The sequence below is a fragment of the Armigeres subalbatus genome, chromosome 3 (assembly GCF_024139115.2).
Source record: "Armigeres subalbatus isolate Guangzhou_Male chromosome 3, GZ_Asu_2, whole genome shotgun sequence".
NCBI lineage: Eukaryota > Metazoa > Arthropoda > Insecta > Diptera > Culicidae > Armigeres > Armigeres subalbatus.
In genome coordinates, this window is record NC_085141.1 from 7,949,418 (window position 1) to 7,973,324 (window position 23,907).

The following is a 23,907-nucleotide window of genomic DNA, read 5'->3' on the forward strand; positions in this document are numbered from 1 at the left end:
ACTCACCGAATGCCGCTAAGCGATAGTAAGCAGTCCTAAAAAAGCACTAAAAGCTCGTATAAAAGAAGACCTATAGTAATAGTAATACACTGAAATCAAATCGCCATTATGTTTTATGTGCGGTAATCATATAAAATTGGCTCGACTGGCTTCAGCTCCATTCTATTTGAAGCATTTGAATTTTATTTGTGGACATTGATTTTCAAAAACTGAATTCTTACAATATAATGGTGATATATTTAAACTTTATTTGATCTGACAGTAAATTTTATATGCAGCGACATATACACACTTAATCGACAATTTTATCCTCGGTAAAATAAATTAACGAACATGACCGTAAAAGTTTATTTTCACTGATATCTCGTTAATAAATATGACGTTTATTCAAGTTACTGAAACTCGGCAATCAAATTTGCAATAGTGATCGGTAATTCGTAATTCAACTGAGTTTCGGTAAACCCATCTGTCATACGTGAAACCTTTCGCGTATTCTATCGCTGTTTAAAAAAACACGTGAAGAAGCAAAGAACAATGGGAATTTCATCTTTAAATTTTTTGGTAAGCATTTGATCTGATTATTAATCAATTTCCTCTCCGGGCATGATTACTGCTTCAATATTCACGCTACATGCATTGATTTAATAATATTTTCGTATTATTTTAGCTTCTTTAGCTTCAACTGTATTTAAAATAAAAAAAATGCTGCAGACAAAGTAAAGCCCCAAACGCAATCCAGCTTTCCACGCTAGCCATAATGGCGGATCCTATAAAAAATGACATTATCTGCTTCCCAACACTGAACTGGAATTCTGATCGAAGCAAACATTGATTCCTCCGTTACCAATAACAGCCAATTTGTTGTTTGATTTTCATCAACAAACAACCTTATACAGGAATTTGAAATTCTTAACGCTTAACTTCATTGATATTTCTAATTTTAATTTTACAGACTATCGAGGGAAACAACTTGAAAAATCTATTTAGCTTTTAACTTACTTGGATAATATACAGAAGTGGACAAATTGAAAACTTGGATCAGGAACATTGAGGTCGATCATTGGGCTGTGACTCATCGCTTACGATATGCGGTTGGTAAACCTATCCGTATCCGAAGTTGCGTATCCAAATCATGATAAATTGAATTAATTGCATATTATTCGGCAACTCGGCCGTACGAAAACCATTTTTTGTTAAATATCTTGGCTGTGCATATGCACAGCATATGTTTCGAAATGGACAAATTGATATGAAATTTGCGAAAAAGAATCCACGTGTCTTGGAGGGACTCGAACCCTCAACCTCCTACTCTCTAGATAGGCTTGATAACCCCTACACAACAAGACCACTTAAAGGTCACGTTTGCCAAAAAGCCATCAGAATCCGAGTACCAACCTCCACTGCGGTTAGCTCTTTTTTTGCAGATTGAAAATCTTTCGGATGCTTGATTTGTCTAATCTTCACATGTGCTTTACTATTGTATATCCACAGTCAAGCGAGTGCGCATTGTTTATTAAACGAGAGGATCGCACTCCATGCCCCCCAGTAACGGGCTGGGCGGGACGGTATAGAATGCGAATTCAATCGCACTCTGCTGTGCCAAAGGCTTGCTTGGCTAAAGCATTTGATGAGTTTGATTACCTTTACGTAAGCGGTCGCGTGTACTCAGACGACTAATGACGGTGAAAGACCGACACTTGATTACAATTAATTGCATATTATTCGGCAACTCGGTCGTACGAAAACCATTTTTTTGTTAAATATCTTGAGGTTGGTACTCGGATTCTGATGGCTTTTCCGCAAACGTGACCTTTAAGTGGTCTTGTTGTGTAGGGGTTATCACGCCTATCTAGAGAGTAGGAGGTTGAGGGTTCGAGTCCCTCCAAGACACGTGGATTCTTTTTCGCAAATTTCATATCAATTTGTCCATTTCGAAACATATGCTGTGCATATGCACAGCCAAGATATTTAACAAAAACAAATTGAATTGTTTTTATGAGACCTAACAGATTCTCGAAAAAGCGTGAATTTTAGTACTATGTAGCACCTCTGTTCCGTTCATTTGAACTTCCAGTGACTGCTATTAGTGCATTATTGTCCTTCGCGCTTCGTAAAGCTCGGAAGAATTCATATGGTTTTGTAACAGTAGAGTTGAAAGGGGTTTAAAATTAATAAAAGTACACCCAATGCAAACATTTAAATTAAGAAACCATTTATTGTATTTATTATATAATAGTATATTTTTATAAAATTTAAATCAAAATCTATTCTGCGGTTGGCAGCAAGAGCTATTTCATAAAAGGGAAATCCGCCAAAGATGTGTCCTACTCACCCCACTTACGGTTAGCGCCACAATGTAAATCATTCTACAAGTACAATGGTGTTAGATCGCTCCAATGGGACACATTCCAAATGAATTACTAGACGATTTACGTGAGGAAAGTCGGAATTGACCAACTTTGCATCAATCTGTTCGTAGAATAAGTCTATATGCATGGAACGCCAAAAGAGAAAGGAAATAGTACCTTTATTGTTCGAACGAGTAATACTTTTCAGATATTAAAATACCAAGTACATACACACTTCTTGATTCCCAAATGCCTAAAACAACCCCAACGTTCATCATCATTTCCACTTCGGTGTACGCTTACTATCCACGCAAGTTGGCCGTCAAGCTCTTAGTTTTGCCACTTCTCTCGGTAGTAATCTGTAATTAAATTGAAATTAGACATAATAATGAATTTATCATAAGTGTTAAGAATTCCAAATTGCTGTAAAGTTTGTTTGTTGATGAAAATCAAACAACAAATTGGCTGTTATTGGTAACGGAGCAATCAATGTTTGCTTCGATGAAAATTCCAGTTCAGTGTCGGGAAGCAGATAATGTCAAATTTTTTATAGCATCCGCCATTATGGCCAGCGTGGAAAGCTGGATACAACGGAACGGCGACGGAAACGGATTTGACAGTTAGCCCATATCTTTTCTGTCAAATTTTCCGTTTCCTTTGCCGTTACGTTATATTGCGTTTGGGGCTTAAGATCAATCCAGCTTTCCACGCTCGCCATAATGGCGGCTGCTATAAAAAAGTGACATTAACTGCTTCCCGACACTGAACTGAAATTCCGGTCGAAGCAATCGTTGAATTTTCTGGTAACCAATAACTTCAAATGAGTTGTTTATTCCTCTATCAACAAAACAACCCAAGAAACAATTCAGAGCCATAAATCAACAAGCTTGTTGAACAATTGTTGTATAGAAGCGATGGTAGTTGAACAATAAAGAATGTTTAAGAAGTTGTTTAATAAATGTTATACTGATTGAAATCACTGCATTAGTTCCCTGTATTGTTGTTATTTGAATAAAGCATCGAATAAAAGTTTAATAAATGTTGCCCTAAAGTTTCCCTGGCAGGGTGAAGTACAGTTGTATTATTCACTGTAAATATTCTTTATTCCACCAAAATAAATCCTATTTTGTGTAATCAAGTTGATATTGAATAACATGTTTATGTGATGATGAATAACATTTGCTAGAATTTGTTATTCAACAGCGCTGCCGAAGTTGTACAATTCAATGAAGTAATGTGTCTTATATTAGATTGTAAGCCTTTGAACCAAACATGTTGATTAATTGCGAAATAAGTTTACTGTATGATAACTGTTAAAATAACTTATTTATTCATAGTGATGTTCTTTCAAATGTTGTTCAACACAACATAATTGCTGTTGATTCATCATTATTGATAAAATCAATTATGTCGTATCTGGCTGTACGGATGTAACTGTGCATTGAATTTTTGGGAAATTGGATAAATCAAAAAGTTTAAAAAGAGTGGTACATATCACCGCAAATTAAACAAGTTGTTGTGTAGGACGCTACCAATACAACACAAAACAGTGGAAAATGCAGCGACATTCGCAGAACTCAAAGCTGTACCAGATTTTTTTTTACCAGTGCCAGAACCTACGAATGGTATAAAGCTTGTTTTTGCTTAATACTATAAAATTATACTAAAAAGCATAATATCAGACCGAAATACGCGAGACAATACATTGATACCTTATCAATATAAAGAACCAAATTGTAAAGTTTCTCAAAATTCAATCGTGGGGGCCCTTTGCAACGATGGGTCTCCAGTAGCCTTGTGAGAAAACGCGTAGAATTGTCAATTCGGAGATCGCGAGTTCGATTCTCGGTCCGGTCTTGGATGTTTTCGGAAACATTCTCGACTCCCTGGGCACAGTGTATCCATTGTACTTGCAACGCAATATACATACTCATGCAATGGCGGGCATAGAAAAGCTTTCAAGTAATAACTGAGGAAATGGTAATAGAATAGTTGAAAAGCAGGCTTCCAGTTGGAATGTAGAGTCATTGAAGAAGAAGAAGAAGGCCCTGTGCAATTGAATTTTGCAATTACCTCAAAAAAAGACTGCCGGCCTCGATTGTCTCCACAACAAGAATGAAATCTACAATAAATTAACTCTTGATACCTTTGCTCATTTTTTTTTGATTACTGCACCGCACTGTTTGTTGTTGATGTTTAGACAGTGATGGGCAACAGATGCGCGCACGGATTAACTATTGGAAGCAGGTTGTTTCAGAATGCATTATTCAACGATTCTTAAACTGTAATCGGGGCAACTACATTCGATGCTTATCTGAATTTGTATAAACGTTGCTGTGCAAACGTTTTCAACAATATTGTTGTCATGTACATTCTATTTAATAAACATGTTCAAATGTTGTTTATTCAATGCTTGTACAATAAATTGTTCAAGGTATTAAATAATTTATAACTACATTTAACATGGTCGATTTATATGACCTTGCATGGAGCAGCGGAAGAGCAGGCGGATGTCAATCGAAGGGTCCTGGGTTCGAGCCTCACATCGTTCGAGATTGTGATAGCTGTAGTAATGGCTAGTTGATGTAAAAAAACAAGTCACAGTTCTATAAATTAATTAGTTGAAAAATAGATAGTTCATGAAGGCCATAAAATAAATATATCAAAATTAAAATTATCCGTAAGAATTAAATCCTCTTTTAACATTTTTGTTGTGGAAACTTGTAATAAGCTTTATTTGAGATATTCCTTACAACAATTGAGATGTATTATAGCCATCAAAACCAACGTTATTTCTCAAACTAATGTTGAATAATAGTTTTCTCCAATCTTCTATATTACACAAACAACAGTATATCAAACAGCCTTATTTGTAAAACATTGAACAAACGCTTTATTAGTTCGGGTAATACGCTTTGTAGTAACAAGCGTTGAATTAATGTTGTTGTAGCTCTTTTATTGTTTCTGCAGTTGAACAATCGAGGCAAGGTGATAGCTTAAACATTTATTTCAACATGCTTATAGAACTACTGTTGTTGAATAGATTCTCCATTTTTGGGCGAACAAGGTTGGTATAGTGGTATCAAATGCAATAAATCAATCATAATTAAACATACAGCTGAATAGCGTAGCTGTAAGAGACATTTCTTCAAACAACAATTGTTTCTTGGGAATATGCACCAGAATTGAAATTTTATAATTTATTACTTTTTCTTCTGTTTTTAGCTGGCACTTCTCTATTTCAGCGATTATTGGATGAAAAAACATTGTGACCACAGATTGAATCATGGGATATTCAACGTTCATCGCTGATGTGTAAATTATTATGCAATATTCAACCACATTCAAGGCCGCCGTCTGAATTTATTGCGAAAGGATTCATTTAAAACGAAAGGTGAAGCTTAATGAGCTTTCGAAACGATGAACATTAGGGTGGTTCAAAAAATCGATTTTGCTCCACAGCGCTCATCTGATTCTTTACCATGTTCTGAGTGTCCTCTGAAAATTTGAGCTCATTTGGAATAAAACTGATTTAGCACAAGCGATTTCAAGTTTGCATGCAAATTAGTATGGGGAAATTTATTTTTTCATTATACTGTTAATAACGCTTCCCCATGAGGCGCAGGTTAAAAGAAAACCTACATAGCTAAAAGGAATACTCAACAGCTTTCACTCAGTGAAAACCGCATCTAAATTAATCGTCCCAATAATTAGTAATCGAATTTAATCTATACCGTGGTTTTCTGGAGCTAATTGCATAACTCCTCAACAGGCAACATTGCTGCTCGTGGCGTGAAAGATAGCACACACAAATTCAGGCTACTATGTTGCACTGCACATTTCAGTGATGCCCTGAAAGAAGTTTAACGATCATGACTAAAGATTCGCAACCTGTATTAAAATTGAATATATATTGAATAATATTGAAGTGGAACTAAATTGGTATTTATTCAAAATCTAATTTAATGATAATTATAAGTTTAAATTAAATAAAATGAGTTAAAACAATATTGAAGTAAAATTAGAATTAAATTTGAATTATATTTAGATTTAAATTCAACTAAATTTTATCCAATTAAATTGAATTAAAACTAAATTGAAATTAAATTGAGAATCATATAAAGCCAAACTTTAAATTTTATTAAAGTTCAAATAAAGTAAAAACAATATTAAATAGGAAAACTACTTAAGCTCTTTTTGTAGAATGTCTTGAAATGTCAAAGACGATTTTAGTATGTACTTTGCATTTAATTCCACTACGACTACGTTTTGTTATCTTTACATACGTAGTTCGACCTCAACTATGAGGACGTCTTCAGTGTGTCGTACTTGAAGTCGAGTCAAAAACGAAACACTGAAGACGGCCTCACAGTTGAGGTCGAAATACGTATATGGAAAGGTAACGAAACGTTGTGGAATTAAATGTAAAGTAGGTACTAAACTCGTCTTAGATAGTTGAATTTTCAATAGAAATTATACTGTGCATAGAGTATCCTTTGTACTTGCCATACAAGAAACATAATAATGGGATTTGCGGCCTTAGAAAGATTTTTATTAAAAACTGTGGAAATGTTCATAAAACACTTAGTTGAAAACAGGAAGTTCCGGTTGAACCAATTGTACCATTGAAGAATAATTAAAATTAAATTGACATTAAATTTCAATTAAATAAAAAATAATTGAAATTATCTCAACTAAACTGTATTTGAATTAAAACTGATATTAAACATACTAATATATACATATATGTAATTTTATTCAGATTGAATTTAAACTGAACTAAGGGATAATAAAATCAAATTAAAAAAATCAATTAAAACAATATTTAAGTTATACAACGAACCAGCTGCAACCAACTGACCACCGAAAATTATGTAATTTTGTTTTCAACGTACAAAATCAGATAAACAATTTGTATTTTTTTTTAGAGTGAACGATAATGTACATGGCGTATAAATAAGTGAGTTTTTTAAACTAGTTGATTCTAATATTGATGTAATTTATATTATTTATTTTTCCTTCTTTTCATTTACATTTTGCACACATATTAAATAACCAAAACAGATAATAATGAGTGTATTACGAGGTGAATGGCACAAGTTTTCCAAGCTGGAAAATCGTGAAAAACAGCATATCCCACAAAAAAATATCACAAAATATTATTTAGGGCGATTTTTCTTCGGAATGTGACTTTTTTTTGGAATAATAATATAAAAATTAGAATCTTCCCCTAAGTTTATTACTTTGTGAAACCTTAACAGTAGTCCACTACTCGGGTAGTTCAGGCCATAAAGTCCCGGGAACGATGGCATGTTGATTTCGAATAGGATCAGCGAAGAATAATCGTGGATTATCTGTTTTGTTACTTTTCTCATTGTTGATCCTGTTGTATCGAACTGCGATGCTGCGATTATACATGGGGTCACCATCGCTGCCAATTGATCATAGTCACTACTGGATGATCCCGCCAAAAAGCAACCATACGAATATTGTTCCCACGTTTTTGCTCGCCATCGGGTGACTACTGTTTCCTTTGACTACGGCACTGAAGAATTGTCAAATCTGCCTTACATGACAACGCTGCATCGACCTTCAGAAGAACAACATGAAAAATATTATCATTAAGCGCAATAATCAGGTAGAATAAATATAATAAGAAAATTATTTTGAGCTTTTTAGTGGAATGTTTTCACCTGTCATAAGACGAGTTTATACCATCCCATTAAATTCCACCACTTAATTGTATCTTGACAGATACGTATTTCGACCTCAACAGTAAGGCCGTCTTCAGTGTCTCGAGTGAAGTGAGTCAAGTACGAGACACTGAAGACGGCCTTACTGTTGAGGTCGAAATACGTATCTGTCAAGATACAATTAAATGGTGGAATTCAATGGGATGGTATAAACTCGTCTTATGACAGGTAGAATAAATACATATTTATTCGGGAATCCCTATTCGATATGCTAGCATCGTCTGAATCATTTTTATTATGACTTAAGGTACAGTGGGGCAAGTGGGTAAAGGAAATCGTATATTTCATGTTCATCAAGTCATAAAAGTTGAAGATAATATTGAAATTGATCATATTTATGACATAACCAATCTTCTATCCAATCTTTATATGCCTGCGAACAAGATCTTTGAAAAATACTTTTAGGATACAAAATATTTGGAAAACAAAAAAATCGGTTTCAATTTTTCACTTGCCCTACATGTGGGGTAAGTGAAAAAATTATTTTAAAAGAGGATTTTTCAATATAAGAACACATTTTCTGTTCATATATTTCATGCAAATGATAATTATACTGAATATAGCATAACTGTCATCTGTTGTGGTGCGTTTTGACACCATGAAAGTCAAAGGGCACTAGAGTGCCTCCGTTAAATGATTTTTATATTTTTATGTTTTCTTTGATTGATTTTTTTGAGATCTAATATCTTATCTCCATTTGTGTCTAACACTACTTTCTATTTCAGGTTTATAGTAAGATAATGAACCTTGGCGATAATGCAGAGAAATTATCTTTGAAATATTCATCAAACCTGGAATCATATCGTGTTTCATTAACAATCCACTTATGATTTCAGTAGAAGAGTCTACATTACCAAATAAATAAATTTTATAAATTTCAACCAAATAAATCATAATTGTTGATATATTTGCAATAGTAAATATTCTTGTATTTAAGCTATATAAATAACATTTTAAATATAACATAAATAACAAATAATATTATTTATCAAACATAAATTATTTAAAACACTGACACGCTTGGCACTTTGGGTTCCTGATTTAGTATTACCACGTATCACTGTAATAACCAAAAGCCTTCGAATGAGTTCAAATTGGTATCATTGGTTTATATACGCTTAATTGAAATTATTTGTGTTTGAAAAAAAAATGCATTCAGTGTCGGAAATTTTTCACTTGCCCCACCCATGGTAGAAAACAGGCAAAGCAATAAAATATGTTTTTTCCAAATTTATGATGTTCTTATCAATATTTTTGTGGCTGGAATTCAAAACTATAAAGAAAACCAACTTATCAATGCACTAATTGAATGTGTTATGGAAACCAACATAAAAAAATATTTGTATTTATTGACACGCAAAACAACTTGTGTAAAAGATAAACTTGAAAGGTTAATAAACTTTTACTCTCGCATGTTGAAATGGTTCATTATTTCATGTTTCACTTATTCAACGCATGTATTTGAATGGCCTTGTTTGATTGTGAAGTGAAATAAAATAATTCTGTGCTTCATCAGTGACATACTTGCGTTTTTTCACTTACCCCATTTACCCACTTACCCCACTGTACCTTATTTAAAACGTAGCAAATATGACTTTAAACGTGTCAAAATCACAACTTGTTTTCAATCAATAGCGGTTGTGCCAAAGATTCGCGAAAGAATCCCCAAAAGAATTTCTTCAGATATTCGCGAAGGAATCCCGAAGGGACGAAGAAATCTCAAAATAATTCACGAGGGAATCTCAAAAGCATTTGCGATTAGCGAAGGAACCCCAAAAGAATCCCAGAAGCAACCCCGAAAGGATTTGCGAATGAACTATTAAAATATTCATTTATCCCGGACGGATTCTTAAATGATACGCGAAAGATACGCAAAGGAATCCTGTAAGATTCTCGAAGGAATCCTGAACGGGATTGTGAAAGACTTTCGAAAATATTCACGAAGCAATCCCGAAAGGAGTAGTAAAAGAATTTCAAAATAATTCGCGAAAGAATTCCAAAATTATCGCAAAAGAACGCCGGAAGGAGTTTCAAAGGAATCCTGTAAATATTTTGTAATGAATCCCCTGAGCTTTGCATAGGAATTCAGGAAGCAATCGCCAAGGAATCTCGAAAGAATCTGTGGAGGAGTCCCGAAAGGATTCGTAAATCAATCCCGAAAGGTTCTCGATAGGATTCGGGAAGGAATCACAAAAGAATTGCAAAGGAATCCCGAAAGGATTCACTAAGAAATTACAAAAGGTTTGGCGGTGCAATCCCGAAAGGACTTTACAGTATTCCGAAAGAATTCCTTAAGGCAACGCATAAAGCAGGGACGCGTAAGATTCCCGAAAGTATTCTCAATCCAGTTGAAAACCGAAATTGGGTGCTAGCGAAGTTGGATTTTTCTCACAATCCGTACGTTAAACCTAACTTCGCGCTGTTTTCATACCGCGAAGCGCTATTCAGCGCACCACTTCCGAAGTTAGGTTTAACGTACGGATTGTGAGAAAAATCCAACTTCGCTAGCACCCAATTTCGGGTTTCAACTGGATTGAGTATATTTAATCTCTGTTAGAACTCAGTTAAAACTTACGGGTGGAAAAATGGATTTTCCAAATTACAAGTAAAAATAATTACAGTACATATAACGCCGCACGATCCGCGTTATCTGTGAAGCAAATTATTACTAAAACAAAACCTACTTTTCCCAATAATTTAAAATGAAAACCGTCTAAGGGAAAAAAAATATACCCCATCATAAAAACACCGCTGAAGTTTGAACGTCCCCTTATTAACTTATTGAAACTAATTACGGCTATAACTTACTTTAATGGTATAGTTCGGTCTAACATCCCTCATACTATCGATAGTGATAACTACTAGTACTTGTTTCCAGTCCATCGACATCAGCGGTACATACCTCCAATAGTCTACCATACGAAACTTAAAAAATACAAACAAAAAAATTGGGTTAGACACTATCTTACCTGGCGGCCCTGTTTCGGTTGCCGACACTCGATGCCCTAACCGGATAAACCGATGAAGGGCCCCCTTGGTTGATCGGCGCGGCAATACCCATAGGGCACCACCGGGATTTTTCGTCGTGTGATGCCGCGCCGCCAAAGGGAACTCGAGTGCCACCGAACTAAGCGGCGATGGTCCAACCCCTCCATCCGGAGGAACATGACCGTACTCCTTCCAAGCCCAACAGGCCTCAAGCCATCAAGGCATTAGCCAACGCATCCAGACCGGCCACCAAAAATATCGCTCCCCACACAGTATCTGCCTCGTACGACGATCCAGCACCGCAATCAGGGAGGATCCAACGCACCCGGCTGAATGAAAGCGAAATCTAAAACAAACAAACAAAACAGCACCTTAGCAATGAACCAATATTCAAATTACGTAAGATATATTCACCTTTTGTCATAGCAAATCGTCTTTCCACCCCCTCCCGTGGGGACTGGTAGCACGATTCCTTGGCTATAAACCGATGGAATGGAAAGGAATTGAAAATTAATTTTGAAGAAAATCTACAAACATCTCACTTTCATCGTGTGTTTTAGATGGTGTTCGCTTTTAGAACCACTAATTTCCTCCGAGTCATTAAGGAGCACTTCGTTCGACTCGCTTTCGGGTAAAATCTGAAACCGACAAGCAACGTAATAGTCTTCTGAGAAACCTTCTTACCTTTATACCAACCACTGAGGCAGCGACACTGGTTATAAACCAAGAGACTTGGTGGCCCCGGATTTCCTTTTCTCGACGAATCAATGGTCGCTCACCAGGTCGCTTACACAGACTGTCTTTAGCTGGTCTTTTCCCCAAAGCCACCTCTCACAAATTGGACTCCGTGATGGAAGAGTAAACAAAAAGTAATGATTAATTAGCACAGCACTACAAAATAAGGAATCTACCTACCTTCTCAATACTATCGACAAACCTAAGCCAACAAAGAAACGGGAAACAAAAAGCCAGGATCCTCTTTTTCCAAAGGATTGTCTGCGACGGGTATGCTTTTTTTAACCGAATCCACTTCCGCTTTTTTTGGTGGAAGATATCCTCCTGGATGTGGGACGCATAGAACCAGGGATCTGCTGATCTATTTTGGAGGAAATATTTTCATGTACCTAACTATTAAAACAAGAAAACCGAAAAATTTTCCAGTTTATAAACTATGAAAATTTTGTAAACAACAACAAACTGCTCGAAAAAAATTTCTTTTTGACACGAACTGTCAGCTGTCAAGAAGTATTACCTTCAATGCTAGTGTGAACAGTTTTGTTATTCAGAAGTAACACTTTCGAATAATACTAATGACACACTGATGGTATTCGTACCATGGTACAAGTTGTACCACATGTGTGTCACCTTGTACCATGCTGGTACAACGTGGAAAACCATGGTACAATATGTACTAGGGTATATAACCGTGGTATACCACGGTCCTTATACCACCAGTGTGTCTTTAGTATAACATGTTATTCAGCCGTAATCTGAACAAGGCATAACTCAATTTTGAGTGGTTGCACTTTGCTGTCAAGATGGGTGAAAACGACCTAATTTTGGATAGTTTCGGTTCTCCGTGTGTCCAAAAAATAAATAAACAAAATATTTTGGAGGCGAAAGAATTCCAATTGGACGCAGAAGTGACATTCCAATTGACGTCAAATGAAAATGCGCAGGGCCTTTGACCTTCAGTCGAGCAGCAAATTCGATCAGTTGTATCATGTTATTCGCAATAACATGTTTTTCAATGGTGTTATTCGGCTGTCAGAAATGTATGGGAATATTACCTTCGAAAAACATGTTATTGGCCGAATAACACCAAAGCGCGAATAACATGTTATTCGACCGTAGTGTGGATATAGTATTAGAATTAATGAGAGTCATTTATTTGAGCCAATGTTGGCAATGATTTCCCGAATATTTAGCGCTATTTAACAACTCAATTGAAATATTGAGTGCTAGCTTCACATGGTTATAAATTAATGTATTGCTATATACAATTTCCCGTATCCTACTTTAAGACCTATATACACACTTAATCACGGCTCTCTTGTTCGGTAATTTTTTTTTACGGTTTTCGAACCGTAAAACGTAAAAGATACTGAAAACTCGGTAATTCGACTAATTCTTTCCGACGGTCAGCATTAGGCAAAATGAATTACTGAATTCGGTAATGATTAATACCGACTTTATTGTAATAAGTGAATGTTTACTAATGTTTACTGAATAGATTAAAAAGTCAGTAAACACGAATACCGAAATTACGGTATTTTGATATTTTTCTACTGACAATGCGTTTCAAAACTAAACGTCAACTGAGCTCGTGGTTTGAAAAGGCAAAATTCATTTTCTCGCATTTCTTCAAGGTTCTGGAAGCAAACGGTACAGTTGGTGTTTTTTCTTCGCAGGACTTTTGAAGAACCGTACAGTTTTGAGCAGGCACCCTCGATAGCACCTTGATTTGAGGATCCCGGAATCGAAAAAAAGTTCCGCTGATAATTGCGCAGAAGTTTTGGTTCATTTCGGCCCTTACATATATGCCGGCTGCTACTGTTTCCATTAGCCGTAAACTATCAGATAACCAACGGCAATCCATTCCCAAGCAGTAGTAGGGATCCATACTCAAGCAGCACTTGGCAGTTTGGTTATTGTCGAGTACAAGTACACCTCCAGAATGGAATCAGAATCGAAATTGATTGTCAAATCTAGTAAGAAATTGTTGATTCACGTAAACTCATTTGAATGACTATCGTTGAAGTTGAAGTAACGATACATTTTTGTTCTTATTATTCTAACATATTTAGTCAAACATGATATTTTTTTATATTCCACAAAATATTTATGATGTTTATTTATACAAAATAAACGATTTCAATAACTGGACATTTCGGTAAACCCCAGTGAACAAAAAAAATTACCGAGAAAGTCAGTTATTTTTTGACATTTCATGAGCTCGAATCTTTACCGACTTTTCAGTAGCATTTAAAATTACCGAGTTAAGTCAGCTGTTCAAAAACCCAGTAAAATTTTACCGACTTCGGTAATCGAAACTAACAGTGTAAAGGGCTCCGTCAGACGTTGCAAGCAAATCACTCGTGCGAGCGGATGATTTCTGAGAGCACTCGCAATTGCAGTCACACGTAGCAATTTTTTACTTTAAGCAAATGACAGATTTACTCTCATGCAAATATAAACAAAAACGAAAACTTGTTTTTTTGGCCAAAAAATCTAATTCTATTCCTATTTTTGCAGTGCAACACTGCCATCTGAAAAAGTTTTCACTTTTGCGAGCGAAAGTGCTGCACTAGCAAGCGCAATTTTGTTTCTGTGAGTTACAATTTTTTAACGCTTAGCAGTCATACATTGCAAGCGAGCGATTGCTTAAGAGTTGTCATTTGTTTGCATGCAATCACTTTCAGTGTAGTAAGACAGGAAATTTTTGACAGTTGTCACTTTCTGCGAGCAAAATGCTCGTTGCGAGTGATTTGCTTGCAACGTCTGACGGCACCTTAACTGCAGATATTTCATTTTATTGAAAACAAATTTTCGATTTTCTACCATACACGGAATACCTAAAATTAGGTACTTTTATCTAACCGTGTATACGTCTCGTGAAAAAGCCTATAGATTTAAATGTCATAAAAAGGCCTTTTGTTTTTTTTTCTTGCAAAAGCACTTGCTGGTGGCGCCTGGTGGATTATTCAGATATTCTCCCTAATTTAATCCAAAATTGTGTTAATTATTGTTGTTAAAATGACCACATTACGACCGTTCACTTGTAACGATATGTTTAAATTCAACAAAGTGTAAGTATTTTTTACATTCATTGAAATCCGGATTGTATTTATCTGCACCCTCCAGGAATCTGGACCCTCTGACCGAAACGTACTGCTTGGCATTCTACATGCAGTACTTGGCTCATTGGCCGGAATACTTTCAGGTGGCCGAATCACCCAGCGGCGAAATAATGGGCTATATCATGGGAAAGGCCGCAGGGCACGGCGAGAGCTGGCACGGGCACGTTACGGCTTTGACCGTTTCACCGGACTATCGCCGACTAGGACTGGCCGCGACGCTTATGAACTTCCTAGAAGACGTTTCGGAGAAGAAGCGTTGCTACTTTGTGGATCTGTTTGTGAGGGTTAGCAACAAGGTGGCGATCGACATGTACACTAAACTGGGATACATTGTCTATCGAACGGTGCTGGAATACTACGTCGGTGATCCGGATGAAGATGCTTACGATATGAGGAAAGCTTGTTCAAGGGACGTGTTCCGGAAATCGGTGATTCCCTTAACTCATCCTGTACGCCCGGAAGAGGTGGACTGATAGTAGTGAAAATAAATTGATAAATTGCATGCAAAAGTGTATTTATGAATAAGTCGAAAAGTAGACAAAAGAAAATCCTCCAATGGAGAACATTACTTAGAGGGTCGTTCTAAAATGACGTCACATGATTTAGCGAAGGGGGTCTAAGATTTTGTGATAGTACATATACTAGGAATGAAAAAATCGAGAAAGAAAGGGGAGGTGGTCTAGACGTTTTAAAATATAGTAGACGGCATATTTAAATCGCCCTTATTTTTTTTCAACCTTTTTACCCGACTTCATTTAATATCTTGAAAACAAATTCAATAAGTCAATTTCATTGGAGCGTTATTGTAAATTGCATTATAAATTCGTTTCAACAATGAGGATTACAAAGCCACAACAGCATACTGGCTCATATAGAGCAAAACGGCAACACATGAGTAGAAATAGATCAATAGAAAATAATAATGTATTTCTTTGAATCTAATTATTCTTAGTTTATTTAAATCGACATTACAATTAGTCGTCCTTTGCTTGCTCTTCAGCAACATCATTACTTCGATTATCATTTCCCTCAGCCGGTGCGACAACTACCTCTTTTTGCTTTTTCCAACTCTTGGCCGCGGCCAACAGTTTCAGGTTCGGCCTAGCCATCTCGTCCTCTGGGAAGATGAAGTCGAACACCTCTTCCCATCCTTCTTCCACGCCGCTCTCGGAGATGATTTTCTGTCGTTTCTTAACCTTTCGTGGCATCTTCGCCATCACCTTCTGTAGGTTTTCATCATCGCCATGCTCCTTCTCAAAGTCCCGCCAGGCTTCCAGAATTAACACGCGTGACTCTTTTTCAGTTGCATTTTTTAAGCTGTCGTTGGCCCTTTCGTAAACCCGCCGAGACAGCTGCACATTGATGTTGTCTTCATTTTCCGCCGCTATTTCAAACTTGGCAAACGATATCCACACTTTAACGTGCGTTGTCCTCTCCAAGAGACGCTCGTATAGTTGCCTCGCAAACTCAAACTCTCCTTGCTGTACCTCAAAGTCAATGTAGCTCTTCCAGAGCAGTTCGGGCATGTCTAAGCGAGGCTGTTGGATGGCCAGCTCGTAAATCGCTCGAGCACGGTCGATGTCCCCCAGTAAGGATTCCAATTCGGCAAATTTCATCCAGGTGATGCAATTTTCTGGTCCAAATTCAAGGAATTTTTCATATAAGATTCGACAACGATCGAATTCTCTTAGTTGAATTTCCAGATCGATGTATCCTCTGAACAATTTATCCCGAGGGCACATCCCAATCGCCATTCCCAGAGCTTTCCGGGCGACTTGCAGATTTTTACAACGGATTTCAAACTGGGCATAGAGCAGCCACATTTTGCTGAATGTAAATATTTTATGGGGAATAAGTTCGAGACATGTCTTGTAGATTTGTCGAGTTCTCTCAAGATCGTCAGTTTCTAGTTCTTCATAAAGTGCATAATTAATCCATAAATAAATATACCGCCGCCACAGATTTTTATCCTTTGCTGGAGGAACATTGGCAATGGCTCTTTCGTACGTTTCTCGGATTAATTCTTGGTTCATCTCATTCTCGACCAGTCTAAGGTAATCAAACCAAGCATCGTAGTTTGTTGGATTCTCAGCAACTTCCTGCTCATACTGAAATTTACGTTTTGAAACGATCACATCTTCGATTCCGGATCTATCGCCATATTTCTTCTCGTGAATCGTATACGCTTTGTAAAGATCCGCCGTCTGTTCCTTCGGTAGATGATCCAAAGCGTATTTGTAAATCACACGGACACGATCGTGCTCTTTCTGACCTTCTTCAAATTTCGCAAAAGCAATAAACAACCGTTCGTCCGAATTGTCATCCCCAAAAAACTCAATTGCCCGTTCATAAACCGATCGAGCACCGTTGACGAATCCGTGAGCCTCCTCAAATCGAGCATACTTGATCCAGTTTTTAACTTCCGGATGAACCATTACGAAACGCTCGTAGATCTGTCTGGCCCGATCAATTTCCTTGTATCGCAGCTCAAAATTGATGTAGGTCTGCCACGCTTGTTCTTCCGGTTGCCATTCCATCCATCGTTCGAAAACCTGCCTCGCTCCGGCCACATTCTCCAGCATCTCTTCCATATAAGTGTATTTGTACCAGAACTGATTCGTCCGGGGCATCACTGTCACGGCTCGATCCCACAGGTTCCGGGCATGATTTACCTGGCGATTTTTCATTTCCATCTCGGCATATTTGAGCCATATCGTTATGTTTCTGTGTTCGTTGTCAATCGCACGTTCCCAGATGGACCGCGCTCGCTGGATCTCCTTCTGCGATTCCTCCCACTGGGCGTATTTGATCCAGTTGCTCACCACCATTCTGTTTTTACGAAGATTGTCCTCGAAAGTTTTGCGCTTTCTTTGCTGATAGTCGGCTAATTCAGCAGCATCGGAAATTTTTTGTTTCGGCGGAGGTGGTAAAATTTCCAAATCTCGTTCCTTGGCCTCACGAAGCAGCTGTTCTGCTGTGATTTGCACCTCCGCGGGGGCTTTGTTTTTCACCTGTAAAAATCAAATAGTTTAAAAAAATTCTTCCACTGCTAGTGATATTGACTTACCTTAGCCACTTTGGGCATTTTCTGTGGCTTTTCCATTATAAATTAATATTAATTTAAATGATTGAATGCAAAATAAATTCTCGAAGCGCTCGAGGCTATCGGCTCGAAATCGTATCAAAAACAAACAAAATCAAAATGACAGCTACACTAAAAATTGAAATTACCCAAAAGTGAGTTATTTTCACTTTAAACCTAATAGGCCTTTTCAGACACTCACGGGTAAACTCAAAGGTACTCATGTAGGGTAAAATGCCCAATAGTGGACCCCCTAGTAGCAGAATTTTGCTCTTCCTGTCTTAAGTAATTTGTTTATTTTTATTGGACACGAAAACCTGTTAGAGTGAAATCAGTAGTGATTCAGTTTGGTTGTAAATTTTCGAATACTATTCTAGTTTGAATATGAGCCAAAATAGAACAAACTCACAGGCTTTCCCAGCAGTGTTCTATTCATGTTTGATTGTTTTTCCATTAAATGAAATGATTATGTTGCTGCTGAGGAAGGCGCGGTAAATGCAAAGTGGATTGATCCGTACATAAAATGACGCATTCATGCACCAAAACAATTGAAAAATATTTGAATCTCGTGATTCATTCGTGGTTCAAATCTGCAGAAAATAAAACTGAGCGGTATAACAGTTTTAAGCTTTTGAATCTCGACTGTTATAAAAAATGAATCTTGAGGACGTTTTCACCGCTGCTCTATTTTTCTGGTCTATTTTCTAACAGTTTTAAAATATAGACCACCAAAATAGACCAATTTTGTCCTTTTTCACCGGTGTCCGTTCCAAATAGTGTGAACATAACAAAACATAATATTTAAACAAATGTTGTTTATAAACAATGTGTGATCGTGATGGGCACCGACCTTCGCGTCCATCTCGAAGAAAATGTTCCATTAGGTTCTGCAGCATGACGTCACGAATGAATTCGGTCCTCGTCAAATGAACTTTTTTGACAGTTCAGTAGTACTATCCACTGACTCCGACAAGATTCGACTTCGTGATTGGTTGGCTGCCCCCGAGTCCAACGCGAAGTACTACTAATCTGTCATCAGTTTGAGGTTACGTACAGACGCTGCAGAACCTTATTATCGCACAGTCGGCAAGCATTGGTGAGATGATGAGACCCAGTAACCGACGTATAGTTTTGCAATTGCAAGTCTGAAGGAACTCCGCGGAGATTTCATGGAAGAACTCTGGGACGATTTCCTAGAGAAGCTCTGATAGGATTTTTTGGAGGAGCTCCGGAAGGATTTCCTGGAGGAACCCCGGGAGGATTTCCTGGAAGAGCTCTAGGAGGAACTCGAGGAGGATTTGCTGGAGGAACTCCAGGCGTATTTGCTGAAGGAACTCGAGGAGGATTTTAAGCAGGAACTCGAGGTGGAATTCCTGAAAAAAAATCTAGAGGAATCTAGAAATCCAAAAGGAATTGCTGGAAGCATCCCATGAGGAATTGCTGAAAGAGCCGCAAAAGACTTTTCTAGGGGAACTGCAGGACGGGTTCTCGGAGGAACTTCAGGAGAAATTAACGGGATAATTGCAGGAAGGAAAATTGCCGGAAGGAACTCCTGGAGGAATTCTTGGAAGAGCTCCTGAAAGAATTCTTAGAGGAACTCCTGGAGAAATTCTTGGAGGAAATCCTGAAGTAACTTCTGAAGGAAATCCTGGAGGAACTTCTGGAGTTTCTTTAAGGAACTAATTGAAGAATTCCTGGAGAAAATTCTGAAAGACTTCTTGGAAGAATTCTTGAAAAACACTCCTAGAAGAATTCTTGGAGGAACTCCTGGAGGAAATTCCGAAGGAGTTCCTGGAGGAATTTTTGAAACAATTACTGTAGGAACTCATGAAGGAATTCTAGGAGGAACCCATCATGGAGAAATTTCTGAAGCAACTCTGGAGAAATTCCTGAGGGAACTCCTCGAGGAATTCTTGAAGGAAGTAATGGAAGAATTCCTGGAGGAACTCCTGGAGGTATTCTTGGAGGGACTCCTGGGGAATTTCTTGGAGAAACTCCTGGAGAAATTTCTGGAAGAGCTTCTGAAGTAGTTCCTGAAGGAACTTCTAGAGTTCCTGGACTCTTAAAGAATTTCTTGGAGGAACTCCTGGAGGAATTTCCGGAAGAACTTCTGAAATAGTTCCTGAAGGAACTTCTAGAGCATGTGTTTTGGGAAATTGCTGGAAACACTACTGAAGGAATTTTTAGAGGAATTCCAGGAGGAATTTTCAGAGGAACTCCTGGAGAAATTCCTAAAGAAACTTCTGAAGTAACTGTTACAGGAATTCTTGAAAGAACTAATGAAAGAATTCCCGGAGCAAATTCTGAAGAAATTCTTGAAAAAATTCTTTGAGAAACTCCTGGATGAATTCTTGGAGGAACTCCTGGAGGAATTCTCGGAGGAACTTTTGAAGGAGTTCCTTGCTGGAAGAACTCCTGAAAGAATTCCAAAAAGAACTTCTGGAGGAACATTTATAGGAACTTCTAGAGAAAGTCCTGAAGGAACTCTGGAGGAATTTCTGCAGGAGGTCTTGGAGGAACTCCTGGATGAATTCTTGGAGGAGTTTTTGAAGGAGTTCCTTGCTGAAAGAACTCCTGAAAGAATTCCTAAAGGATCATGTGGAGGAACTGTTACAGGAATTCTTAAAAGAACTAATGGAAGAATTCCTGGAACAAATTCTCGGAAGACTTCTTTGAGAAACTCTTGGAGGAATTCTTGAAGGAACTCCTGGAGGAATTCTTGGAGGAACTCCTGGAGGAATTCTTGGAGGAACTTCTGAAGGAGTTCCTTGCTGGAAGAACTCTTGAAGGTATTTCAGGAGGAACATTTATAGGAACTTCTAGAGTAACTTCTGAAGAAACTCCTGAAGGAACTTCTGGAGGGATTCCTAGAGGAATTCCAGGAGGAACTCCTGGATGAAATTCTTAAGAAGCACCTCCTGGAATTCCTGGAGGAATGATTGGAGGAACTTGTGAAGGAGTTCCTGGGGGAACTTCTGGAGGGGCTCCTAGAGGAATTTTTGAAAGAACTGCTGGAGAAATTCCGGAATGAATTCTTGGAGGAGATCCTGGAGGAAATGTCAGAGGAATTCCAAGAAGAACTTCTGAACAAATTCCTAAAGAAACTCTGGAGAAAATCCTAGGGGAATTCTTGAAGGAACTAATGGAAACATTTATGGAGAAACTTCCTGAAGGATTCTTGGAGGAACTCCTGGAGGAATTCTTGCAGGAAATTCTAAAATTCTTTGAATAATTTTTGAAATAACCGCTGGAGGCCTTTATGGAGGAACTCCGGAAGAAATTCTTGGAAAAAGTCCTGGAGGAATTCTTGAAGGAGCCCCTGGAGGAGTTCTCGGAGGAACTTCTGGAGGAATTCTTGGAGGAACTCCTCACTCCTCGAGGAATATTTGAAGGAACTCCTAGAGGAGCAGCTCGAGGAGTTCTTGAAGGAACTAGTGGATAAATTCCTGGAAGAAATCTTGGAGGAACGTCTGGAGGAATTCTTGGAGGAAATTCTGAAGGAATTCTTAGAAGAATTCTTGAAAAAACTCCTAGAAGAATTCTCGGAGGTACTTCGGGGGAAATTCTTGGAAGAAGTCCAGGAGGATTCTTTTAAGGAACTCTTGAAGAAACGCCTGGGAGCACTCTTGGAGAATCTCCTGGAGAAATTCTTGAAAACACTTCTTGAAGAATTCTTGGAGGAATGTTTGAGCGAAAAGATTCCCCTCGAAATAAACGACGGACTGTTTTCAGAAATCGCGACGGATTCCTGTCTGGTTTTCGTCTGAATCCATGAAGGCTTTTCATCGAAATACGCTAAAGATTCCCGTCGGTATCCACGAAGAACTCCCTTCATAATTCGCGAATGATTCTGTGGATTGCCGTCGGAATTCACAATTCACAGCCTCTAAGCATCGAATGATACTAATCGCTGTTTTTCGGAGGATCTCCGGCTATCCGAAGCTGTAGGTAATGCGATATTCCATCTGGTAACTGAAGATCCCGAATAGCTGCTGTTCAGCGTTAAAGGCATCTTGTCCGACTTATTGACCACCTCATAAATCGGATCCGAGCACCTCCGGTGTTAATGCAATCAAAGACAAAAGAACGAACAGGTCGTTATCTTCATAGTGCTTGAGGATGGAACATCTTTGTCGCCTTCGAATCCATTCCCGGCACTGCTCTGGTTGCCTCCAAGCACCGACGGTAGTGGATTTTCGAGTCCATGGGATGGGATTTTTTTTGGCCGCAGAACTGCTTTCCTACTGTTGCTGTGGGGTTGCAATAGTGCCGCGGAAATTCCGGATCTAAATATTTTGTCCGCATCCTTCTCCTCGTATCCGCACCATTTACTTCAAAATGTAAAAAAAAACAAAAATCAAAATCTATGACAGTCTCAAAATCAAAATAAACAATATTCTTCTTCGTTTTATTTGTTTTGGTAAATTTGGAGCAAGATGAAATTCTGGTCCAAATGTGGAAAAAAATGAAACAAAAGTGTATGACAGATCCATTTATTTGAAACGAAACTGTTCGAAAAATAGAATTAGACCGCCCCGGTGAAAATGGGAAATTTAGATTTGGTCTATTTAACTGTCAAAATTTAGAATAGAACGCCACCAGTGAAAATGGACCAATCAATAAGCAAAAACTGCCGCTATGAAATGAACAGATTGCGCCACCGTAGACATGTTCTGCCAAACACACACGAATATAAATACGAATATACAGTGCTGCCGTTGTTTTGATGCGGTGAGTGCAAAATGAGTTACCTTGATTGATCCATTCGAGGACCACATAAAGTTTATTTGGATATATATTTTATTAGTAGTTCGCGTGGAGAATGGTTATGTGTGCGCTGATATACATCATAAGTTAAATCTATGGATTTTTGCCAATGAATATGTGTGGATTTTTAGTATAGTGAACAACAAGCTCTGCATCTCCTCTTTACGATACATATACATAAAACACCCAAATGCACGACGTTATTCGTTGAAATTAACATTTTAAAGTCTAACTGAATTCGCCCTAATAGTACACGTAATAAAATTAATGTTGTTAATGGATCAATCAAGGTAACTCATTTTGCACTCACCGCATCAAAACAACGGCGACACGGCATATTTCTATTCGTGTGTGTTTGACAGAACATGTCTACGGTGGCGCGATCTGTTCAATTCATAGTGGCAGTTTTGCCTTTTGATTGGTCCATTATTAATATTTCTAATACTAATAGGAAATGTATAGATCGGTCATCGAACCGGATAGTCGGCATACCGTATATAATGACAACGGCCAACGATGCATAAACTTCGCAGCTTCCCGCGGAGGGCTAATCCGAAGCACCTTATTCTTTCCCCGCAAAAAAAATCCACAAGGCCACATGGAGATCACCTAACCAAAAAACGGAAAACCAAATCGACCACGTTCTAATCGACGGTAAATAAATTCTTCTCCGACATCACGAACGTCCGCACTTACCGCAGTGCGAATATTGAATCCGACCACTACCTCGTTGCAGTATGCCTGCGCTCAAAACTCTCGACGGTGTACAACACGCGTCGAAGTCGAACGCCGCGGCTTAATATTGGCCGGCTACAAGACGGTAGACTAGCCCAAGGATACGCGCAGCAGCTGGAAGTGGCACTCCCAACGAAAGAGCAGCTAGGCTAGGTGTCTCTTGAAAATGGCTGGAGAGATATTCGATCCGCCATTGGTAGCACCGCAACCGCTGCATTTGGTACGGTGCCCCCGGATCAGAGAAACGACTGGTATGACGGCGAATGTGAGCAGTTAGTGGAAGAGAAGAATGCAGCATGGCCGAGATTGCTGCAACATCGCACGAGGGCAAATGAGGCACGATATAAACGGGCGGGGAACAGACAAAACTCGAC

The 23,907-nt window shown here is 38.1% G+C and overlaps 2 protein-coding genes and 1 long non-coding RNA gene across 4 annotated transcripts; 1 reads left to right on the plus strand and 2 right to left on the minus strand.

The window, feature by feature from the left end:
• Positions 1 to 7,330: 7,330 nt before the first annotated feature.
• On the minus strand, positions 7,331 to 12,244 carry LOC134219832 (uncharacterized). 2 transcript variants are annotated; one of them, XR_009981681.1, is made up of 6 exons: positions 12,005 to 12,244; positions 11,786 to 11,932; positions 11,632 to 11,727; positions 11,504 to 11,566; positions 10,910 to 11,435; positions 7,331 to 7,938 (listed from the first exon to the last, which is right to left on the minus strand). It is a non-coding gene; the product is annotated as an uncharacterized LOC134219832 (long non-coding RNA). The 2 variants fall into 2 exon arrangements; XR_009981680.1 differs by having other exon boundaries at positions 11,786 to 12,244.
• Positions 12,245 to 14,740: 2,496 nt separating this feature from the next.
• On the plus strand, positions 14,741 to 15,458 carry LOC134227331 (N-alpha-acetyltransferase 20). The gene is made up of 2 exons (XM_062708723.1): positions 14,741 to 14,898; positions 14,954 to 15,458. The coding sequence occupies exons 1-2, from the start codon at positions 14,846 to 14,848 to the stop codon at positions 15,420 to 15,422; spliced, it is 522 nt and encodes a 173-aa protein (XP_062564707.1). The 5' UTR covers positions 14,741 to 14,845; the 3' UTR covers positions 15,423 to 15,458.
• A 387-nt stretch (positions 15,459 to 15,845) lies between these two features.
• LOC134227330 (protein crooked neck) lies at positions 15,846 to 18,152 on the minus strand. The gene is made up of 2 exons (XM_062708722.1): positions 18,017 to 18,152; positions 15,846 to 17,960 (listed from the first exon to the last, which is right to left on the minus strand). The coding sequence occupies exons 1-2, from the start codon at positions 18,050 to 18,052 to the stop codon at positions 15,924 to 15,926; spliced, it is 2,073 nt and encodes a 690-aa protein (XP_062564706.1). The 5' UTR covers positions 18,053 to 18,152; the 3' UTR covers positions 15,846 to 15,923.
• Between the last annotated feature and the right edge of the window lie 5,755 nt (positions 18,153 to 23,907).

What these genes read in the sequence shown, in the direction of transcription:
- LOC134227331 (XM_062708723.1), top strand. Translation starts at nt 14,846, where the DNA reads ATGACCACATTACGACCGTTCACTTGTAACGATATGTTTAAATTCAAC. An exon ending in ATGTTTAAATTCAACAAAGT is followed by an intron (nt 14,899 to 14,953) that starts GTAAGTATTTTT and finishes TGCACCCTCCAG; the next exon opens with GAATCTGGACCCTCTGACCG.
- LOC134227330 (XM_062708722.1), bottom strand. Translation starts at nt 18,052, where the DNA reads ATGGAAAAGCCACAGAAAATGCCCAAAGTGGCTAAG. An exon ending in AAATGCCCAAAGTGGCTAAG is followed by an intron (nt 17,961 to 18,016) that starts GTAAGTCAATAT and finishes TGATTTTTACAG; the next exon opens with GTGAAAAACAAAGCCCCCGC.